The sequence below is a fragment of the Urtica dioica genome, chromosome 2, assembly GCF_054948205.1.
Source record: "Urtica dioica subsp. dioica isolate 48M chromosome 2, U.dioica_male_clone48M_v1_H2, whole genome shotgun sequence".
NCBI classification, from domain to species: Eukaryota; Viridiplantae; Streptophyta; class Magnoliopsida; order Rosales; family Urticaceae; genus Urtica; species Urtica dioica.
The window spans coordinates 47,474,123-47,483,308 of record NC_142757.1 but is presented as its reverse complement, the minus strand read 5'-3'; the positions used below and the strand labels follow the sequence as shown (position 1 = coordinate 47,483,308).

Sequence of the window (9,186 nt, the reverse complement as noted above, 5' to 3'; positions counted from 1 at the left end):
ATTTCATATACAACTGTGAATAAAGCAACATTTCCGGGGCTCGATACCTGGAAGATAAAAAAAAAAATTAGCGATATAAGCCACATAAACATAAACGTTTGCGTTTTAGCCAACTTTTTGTAAATTTTTCATAAATAGCCAAAAACTATTGTAAATATTTCGTAAATAGTCATATTTATTAGAAATTTACTCTGCGCTTTTTCTTATTTTGATAGCGTAAATAGATTTATGTGGCTATTTACAAAAAATTAATGAAACCTTGGCTATTTTAAAATTTCTAACGTTTCATATGGCTAGATAGTCACTGGACCCTAAAAAAAGAATCCATTACAATACATAAACGATGAAGGAACTAAAAGAAGAGATACAAAACAAAACAAAACAAAACAAAAAACTTACCACCGTGTTGTGACGTACTCTTTATATATTTTCGAACTAAGGGGTCCAACTTTAATATTTCTCCACTTTTGACGTTTACAAAATGAAATTTCTCATTTAGTTTATGAGTAAACTAAATTATTTTATTTGACCTGTACGATGATTTGTTGTTTACACTTCATAGTGCATAGGCATCATCCCAAGTCCCAACTACCTAGTTGTCTATATTTCATGGTTTCACCTTCAAAAAACATTCAAACAAAACTCAGAACCTTAAATGACATTTGTTCTTGTACTTTTAGAATAAATAACTCCTATTGGATAATGGAAAACACACTGTAATCGTACTTTTGAAATCTCATCACATTAGCATATAATCTCATAAAACATCCAATGGCTTACATCCAAACAAAAATAAATACCAACATACAAGAGAAAGCGTAAGGTTGTCTCAAGTTAATGCTTGCTCTAGAAGATAAAGGATAAAAAAAGAAAAAGAAAAAAAAAAGAATAGGATAATCCTAAAAGGAGGTCCAAAAATCCTCTTGGAAATCAATTTAAGCTTAGATAAGCACTGGAGCCCAATTTTTGTCTTTCCACGGACGGGGCCGGGGCCCAATCACCATGCTCGGCGGAGGGAGTGTCGGCCAATCAACAGAGCTGCGCATGTTAGTTTCCACGGGGTGGTTTCCATGCGATTGCGGAGGAAAGATACCAAAATAGTACTGGCATGGATTGGCCATCCCCACTTTGCACTGCACACCTGCGATATTTACGAGAAATTATTACTTTTCTAATCTACCATATTGCCGAGATGGGAAGGGAAAAGAAAGGTGTACATGGATTAGAATTTTAAACTTGCTCATTGTATGAAACTGGAAAAAGAAAAGGTACCATTGTGAGAAGGAACGTGTGAGTTAAGGGAAGCTTGGACACTGGTTGATAAGCTCCCGGGATATCTCTTAGCGCGTTGTGGCCCAATTACCTTCGTTGTTAGAGCTGCGAGACGAGAAGAGATGAAAATAACTCAGCTTTACTTTTGCATTCGTGGCTTCTCAAGAAAGCGTCAATGAACGGATTTAAGTAGTAAACAAACCCGAGGACGAAGGAGGAACGAAAACAGTTGGTCTGTAGTAAAGTGGCTGTGGGATGTAATAGCAACTCTGTAACATTCGAGGAGATCGAGTTAACGGGGGTTTTCGGGTGAAGATAGAAGCAGAAATATATATATGGAAATGGCATGGAAACACTTGCCTTGAAAAAGGGATGTTGAAGTGCCTCAAGAGCTGATGGCCTCTTTGACGGGTCCCACGAACAAAGCGCCTACACATTAGAACGAAAACAAAGGGTCTCATAGCTAAAATAGCCAAGGTTCGTGTAAAGTTGGTGGAATAACTAAAATTTACAAAAATGTGCAGGTTTCAATAACATACATAGGTGTCAAACTTGAGACTAACAAAACTCATACGTACCGCAATAAGGCTAATTGCGTCATCGCTAGCTGATGGAATCAGTGCAGATAGTTTGACCCCCGGAAACTGTTGTGTAAAAAACAGAGAAAAAATTAGTTTCCATACCCAAATTAAGTAAAACAAATCTTGTAGACAAACGAATTGAGAGTTTATATCGACCTGAGGGAACTTGTAGTTCATGCCACTTGCGAGTTTAATCCCATCAGCCCATGAATCCACAGTCGGACTGCCTATAACACTGCAGATTTGGCACATCTGGTCTGCTTCACTGCAAACATAACCATTGCATAAAGATACAGCAACAAATTACGTATTTCTAGAAGAACTTTATTTTTATTTTTTACAGATGAGAAAAATTATATATATATATATATATATATATATATATATATATATTATATACTTGGGTTACCTGGTACCAGGAAATAGCGCGTTGAAAGTGAACAGCTCGGCCAAGATAGCTCCCATTGCCCACATGTCTGTCATAAAATTGAGCAACAGGAATAAGAAAACGAAATATTCTGATTAAAGAAAGAGCTGCAAATTTCATCACGGAATCGCACTCACCGACTTTAGAACTATACAACGGTGAACGAAGAAGCACTTCCGGGGCTCGATACCTGGAAGATAAAAATGAAGCCATTACATTTTTGTTACAATACATAACATAAACGAGGAGGGAATTAAAAGCGAGATACAAAACAAAACAAAAAACTTACCACCGTGTTGTGATGTACTCTGTGTACGGAGGCAGGGAATCAATTTCTCGGGCTGAGCCTAAATCAGCGATTTTGATTACTTCTTTTGCAACCAAAAGATTTTCTGCGAGAATTTAATAATAAAAAATAAAAATAAAAACCCAATGAAGAGAAAACGGTTAAACTAGACAGAAGCATGGACTTTCTCAAGTATGTTTCAAAAAGACACTTAAGTTCCAGTGATTTGTAAGATGAAATTACCAGGCTTTAAATCCCGATGAAAATATCCAGACTTGTGCATGTGAGCAAGTCCTTGAAAAAGCTGAAAGCACCAGTCTCTGATTTCAGATTCTGAGAAATGATGATATTGTCTTTCTTCGATAAGTTGTTGCAGATTGGACTCCTGAAATTCGTACGTGAATCGGAAGAACGGTTATATAAAATTAAATTAATACGACCAGCAACTTAATAATTGGTAAGAAGCCACTCACCATGTACTCAAACACACAGAATAAAGTATCATGTTCTTTTGTGATTTCCTTCAGCTTCATAATGTTAGGATGGTTCATTTTCCGCAATGACTGTCATTCGAGAGAGAAAAACCGAGAAAAAAAAAGAATTTATAAACCATGTACCACGTAGCAGGATATATCAAATACGATAGACAGTAGGATTTTTGGCGCAAATAGTTGTTAATATTTATGATTGTGATCCTTTATAGAATTTCGGTCAGTTTCGGAAAAAAAAAAAAAAAAAAAATTCTAAACTTAAATTATATTTTACCCCCAAAAATACTGATAACAGTTACAACAACTTTGGATTTAGAATGTATTATTTTATCTTAGTGATAATTTTTTAAATCATAAACAATTTTTTTTTTTTTGGTATATATGCTTCACTTTGAATTTGTTTAGGTATTATTTTTTTTTTTCTGAAAAGGACTAGAATATTAAAAATCAATAGTTTTTACAAAAAATGAAACTGTTGGGACTAATATGCAATAATCAGATTAATCCAAGAACTATGTACGCAAAAAGTCTAAACAGCAACATTACGTTACCTTGACCTCTCTCAAGTTCAAACACTCTTCCCAAGAAACATACTTCTCCTTCAATTTTTTAATGGCAACCTGCAAAAGAAGACATTGTTAATTGAAAACAAACAAAAGTACCGAAATTAAGTTGGGCTCTGATACTATATTAAAACCTAAAATTTAGGTCAAAGGTCAAAGAAAGACTTGAAGTCTTACCACTTCACCGCTTTCCTTATTCATAGCTCTCCAAACGCATCCAAAAGTACCTTCACCAACCTTGTTTATGAACTCGTACCTAATAAAGATAATTCGAAATTTTTTTGGTAAGTGACCGATAAAGTTTATTTCATTATAGACTAAGTATTGCTGCTATACCATTCAGACCCACCTCTCCATTCTTATGGAATAAAGTACAGATGTTTAGTTATTAAGAATAATGGAAGTTATGTCCTTCAAACGATCGTCTTCGTTTTGGTATATCTAACTTTCTGAAAATTGACGCTGAACTTAGAATGAGTTTGAGTACTATAACTGAATGTATTAGGCGTATCTATATAAAAGTATTATAAGTCCTACTTTAAATAGTCATGATATAATAGGGAAGTGAAAACGTAATAAACAAGGAAACCTAGTCCGACTCGGTAAACAATAAAACAAAATTAAAATCCGATTTCCAATCATATATGCAATTAACCACACACCGTTGATATTAAATTAATCACATATACACCATTGATATTCAAATTATATATTACCTAATTTATATTCATTTGTCGAATTAGGGCATATATGTAACTGACCAAATTCAAGAATAAAAACTAATCATCCAATTCCAAAGATTATCGGTATATATAAACTCAGCAACGCAGAAAAAATTAAAATCAATTTTAAATCAAACGAACAAGGAGTGATAAAAGATATTGGATGAATTGATTAGAAAAACTAAAAGCTATTTGATAATCAGACATAATTTTATAAAACATGGACAAGCAAAAGAGCACTCAATTCATACTCAAATATCAAATGAGGGTTCAAACTAAATTAGGGCTTTAACATCGAAACCGACCAAATTCAACAAGGCGAAAACAACGACGAGAAATCACATCGTACCATCCAATTCCAACTTATCAGCATAATAAACTCAGATTCAACAATGCAGAAGAAAAAAAAATCAATTTTTAATCAAACGAACAAGGAATAATAAAATATATATAGTGTGAATAGATTAGAGAAATTACCATTGGTGTTGCGAAAGCGGAAGTACTCCATCGTCGCCCAACCACGGGGGAGACCAAGAGCGGCCATGGAAGTGTTCCTCGAAGGTCGAATCAGTCGTCGCAGACGAGGACGAACCACATCGGACGGCTGCGATGGCCGTGGAGGCTCAAGATCCGAGATCTTGCTGCAGAGCAACTCGGAGGGGAAAGAAAGTCAACTGTCGGTGACTCTGCCGGTGGAGACACTCCACGGAGGCGAATCGATCGTCGCCGATCTGGGCGAATTAGACGGAACATTCACTACGAGATAATATAGGACGGACTAGAAGAAGAGCGAGAGAATTTGGAAATGTTTTCGCTTTCGCGAAGAAAATAAAATAAAAAATAAAAAATAAAAACTTGCTTTCGTGATTCAAGCGGGAAAAATACTGCCTTTGCTATTGGACACTCATATCTTCTATGCCACGTGTCAAACTATCCTTGCTTCTCAAGTCCTTGACTGTAGTCAATCCGGAAGAGTAGTTTTTCGTTGACTAAAGTAGAGCAGGGGAAAAAAAAATTGATATTATTAGATACAGCAATGGCATTGAAAATTTTTCCCAGCCCAATCCCTTCACTTATTCCAAGCTCTCAAGTAAGATTTGAAGAACGTTAATTTTTGAATTTTTTTTTTCAAACTGTTCAGTAGTTCCGTGTTCTGGATTATTATTTTTGGGGAAAAATGTAGGTCTCGAATTATTATTCCATGAATATGTCGCCGAAGAAGTACCGGAATTCAGAGGCTCAAAAAGCCGCGAAGCTCTTCGTTACTAATTCGGTTAAAGGAGACGGAAATTCTTCGCTTGATTTTGATGTCCCTTTTCCTCAAGACTACTCGGAGCTTCTTGAACAAGTAAAACAGAAAAAAAGATGGGGAAAAAAAAAAAAAAACTCTTCTTTCAGATTCAGTTTTAAACTTTCAATAATCGAAGAAAACCAGTAATGCTTATAGTTCCTTTCGTGTGTGTCTTATTGATCACTTGACAGGCAAAAACAGCAACTTCGTTGGCTTTGAAAGATAACAGACAGTTAATGGTGAGCTAATAATTTCAATGTCTTTGTATGCGAGAGAATGTACTTAGTTTCAATAAATAAAAAAAATATATAAATAAAAAGCCTGTTTCAAGTAATTTCTTTGCAGGAAATCGAATTTCCAACGGCCGGGCTTGATTCTGTACCGGGTTGGTAAATTGTTAATATTATGTTTACCTGTGAATTAATAATACCCATATCTAAATGATCATCCTCAAATAGTTGTAATTTTTTCAACTGTGTTTACCACGCTCAGGTGATGGTGAAGGAGGAATCGAAATGACCGGAAGTATAATGTTGATCCGCGAATTCTGTGAGCGCCTTGTCGATCCAGCTAAAGCCCGGAGTACCAGAATTGTAATTATCTTTTTTTTTTTTGTGGACCTAGCACTTGTCTAATTATAATGTCTGAAGTCCTGTCATATTCATATATCTTCCGGCAACTTTTCAGTTTTTTCCCGAGGCGAACGAGGTGACATTCGCGAGAAACTCGGCCTTCGAAGGAGCTTCGTTCAAGCTGGACTACTTAACAAAACCCTCGTTCTTCGAGGACTTTGGGTTTGTCGAGAAAGTGAAGATGAAGGATCGCGTGAAAGAAGCGGACGAGCTGTTCCTCGTCGCATATCCTTATTTCAACGTGAATGGTACTCTAATAATCGATCGAGAAAAGTCAACGACGAAAGATGTGTAATCAATCACCGTGTTTCCCTTTCAGAGATGCTCGTCGTTGAAGAGCTTTACAAAGAGGCTGTCGAGAAAACCGATCGGAAGCTGATAATCTTTAACGGAGAGCTTGACAGGATAAGATCCGGATGTATCTTTTTACCACAAACCGTCACGAGAGATTGGCTTTCCTTTATTGTTACCTAATATTTTTTCGATTTTGGATCTTGGATTTCTTGACTGAATAGCGATAAGATTACCCGTCGTTCTTCTACCCGAAGCTGGCAACGCTTTTGAAGACTCTGTTTCCTCGGATGGAAACTGTGTATTACATTCACAATTTCAAAGGAGCCAAAGGTGGGACTCTATTCAGGTATTTTATAAGTAAAATTTCGGTAGCTCTCTCTTCCTTTACCTTGAACCAGATTTCGTTATTTTGAGATTGTTTGGCTGTCACGGAGTTCCAGATGAAAATCACTTTGCAATGATAAGAATAATCTATGCCTAAATTACATTTTGATATACCCTTTTCGAGAGAGCTAGAAGAAGAATCTTTCCAAAAAAAAAAAAGAAATTCTGAAGTTAGACTTACTCTATGAGTTCATACGGATCTTTCTTATCATTGGCTCGTTTTTCGAACTTTCAGGTCGTACCCGGGTCCATGGAAAGTACTTCGAAAGGTGAGGAATAAATACGTTTGCGTTCATCAGAGAGATACAATGCCTTCACTGAAGGAAATTGCGTTGGATATTCTTCCATCAGCTTGATCATCTTTGTGAGTAATGCTTTGTTCTTTCTCTTAAGCTTGTCAGTTTTTTTTATTTTTTTTTCTTCACAATGCAGTCTTTTAACAGATTATATTACGTATTATCAATTAAAACCCAGCAAAGCTCGGTGATGTGTGTCGTGGAAGACAGCCATATGCCAATTCTTTTCGGGATGTTGATTTTCTTCTATGGTTTATCCAAGTTTTTCATGTTTTATTTTCTTTCTTATAACTAATTTATTTTGTTTTTTTATTTTGAAGGATGCCAAGAAATATAATTAAGCTGTGGACACTGATGATCGGTTCTTCTTTGTTGTTATTTTGTAGGTTTCCGATGAAACTCTTTCATTAGATCTTCATTCGGTATTTTTAATGAGGGAAGAAGGTAATATTATTATAAGTTATTATCTTCTGCTACAATACACCAAATATGTGTAGTATTTTAAGTATAACCATGTACAGATTATCATGTTAAATCTTTAATTAATGCCAACATGTAAGTAATGTAAGTTTGAGAGGAGACACTTGAGAAATAATACTAATAGAATTTTTTATGATAATCATGAACAACGACCTACATTTGGATTTTGTTTTTGCTATATAGCTTGTGCCGCATCACAACTAGCCATAAATTAGTTTTTAATCCGTTTTAGTCTGATGCAAAAGTTTTCTAAATTACTAACCATCTCTGAACAATGCCATATTAATCTAATCTCGCCGTAGTTATTTCGTTATTCTGTTTTTCTTTTTGGCTCGGTAATTTTTGCAGTTCTATTCACATGCTATTCCTGTAAATATTATATTGACAATTTTAATATTATATTTATAGTGTAATGTATGGCTAATTTGGTTAACTTTTTGAAACTTTGGATAATTTGCAAACGTCAATATTTATAATCGCTAACTAGCTACAAGAACATTATAAATTAGATAAAAACAACAACATGATGTGAAGCATACAATTTGTCTTATAATAAAGTGAAAAATAAATGTGAATATCATGGGTATTATGGGTAATTCTTATATATATATATATATATATATATATATATATATATATATATATATATATATATATTGATAATATCAACCTTCTAGAAATCAAGAATGAATAGTGGCCGCATTTCAAATAAACACGGGGGGTTATTTATCTCTTATATTCATAGAGGAAGATATTAAATCCTATGATTTCTTAGTATGTAACTCTTCCCGAAATTCCTCTTCTTCGATTCCACTTGTAGTTCTTGTTAGACAATATGGGCAATTGATTACTCTCACTGTGAATTCCTCGACTTCAAGTCGTTGAGGCCCAATCTCAGCGTTCAAAGTTATGGTTCTCGCCTATTTCCTTGGCCACATTCACGGCAAAAATATATTAAAAATAAGAGAAGGCGTAGCGTAGTTATATAGTTATATATATATATATATATATATATATATATATATATATATATATATATATATATATATATATATATTTTATTATTCGTTTTTTCAATTTTTTTTTATTAGTTCTTTCATAAGATTATTAGTTTTCCTTTATTTTAAGTGTCACGCAACAAACACATAAGATTAGGTAAAAATAAATAAATTATAAACTTAAAAAAAAAATGAAAAAGCAAATATAACGATTCACTCTAAGAATGTGGGGTACTCATATTACAACGGACATAAAATGTCACTAATCCTTAAATATTTTGACATTTTGACTAATGTAGGGAAGTTTTTACTTAGACGAAAATAAAATTATTTTGTTTCAAATAGAAGAGTTTATCATATTGCCGTTTTGTAACTTTTTTTTTTTAAGCAGACACATGTTTAAAATTAGCTAATAGCCAAGATATTTTCTTGATTTGGGCAAGTATTACTAAATATGCATATAATATAG

The 9,186-nt window shown here is 34.2% G+C and overlaps 2 protein-coding genes across 2 annotated transcripts; one reads left to right on the top strand and one right to left on the bottom strand.

The window, feature by feature from the left end:
• Nucleotides 1–676: 676 nt before the first annotated feature.
• Nucleotides 677–5,157, bottom strand: LOC149405109 (cyclin-dependent kinase F-4-like). Its single transcript, XM_089606839.1, has 14 exons — nt 4,820–5,157; nt 3,798–3,876; nt 3,609–3,677; nt 3,040–3,129; nt 2,810–2,951; nt 2,570–2,672; nt 2,418–2,470; nt 2,263–2,329; nt 2,010–2,118; nt 1,851–1,916; nt 1,633–1,701; nt 1,475–1,541; nt 1,273–1,377; nt 677–1,141 (listed from the first exon to the last, which is right to left on the bottom strand). Exons 2-14 carry the CDS (start codon nt 3,819–3,821, stop codon nt 942–944), a joined length of 1,164 nt encoding a protein of 387 aa, XP_089462965.1. The 5' UTR covers nt 3,822–3,876; nt 4,820–5,157; the 3' UTR covers nt 677–941.
• A 159-nt stretch (nt 5,158–5,316) lies between these two features.
• LOC149405108 (LOW PSII ACCUMULATION protein (DUF1995)) lies at nt 5,317–7,888 on the top strand. Its single transcript, XM_089605758.1, has 10 exons — nt 5,317–5,432; nt 5,526–5,690; nt 5,825–5,872; nt 5,979–6,018; nt 6,126–6,226; nt 6,321–6,513; nt 6,585–6,683; nt 6,788–6,905; nt 7,179–7,307; nt 7,626–7,888. The coding sequence occupies exons 1-9, from the start codon at nt 5,379–5,381 to the stop codon at nt 7,297–7,299; spliced, it is 939 nt and encodes a 312-aa protein (XP_089461884.1). The 5' UTR covers nt 5,317–5,378; the 3' UTR covers nt 7,300–7,307; nt 7,626–7,888.
• Nucleotides 7,889–9,186: the final 1,298 nt, after the last annotated feature.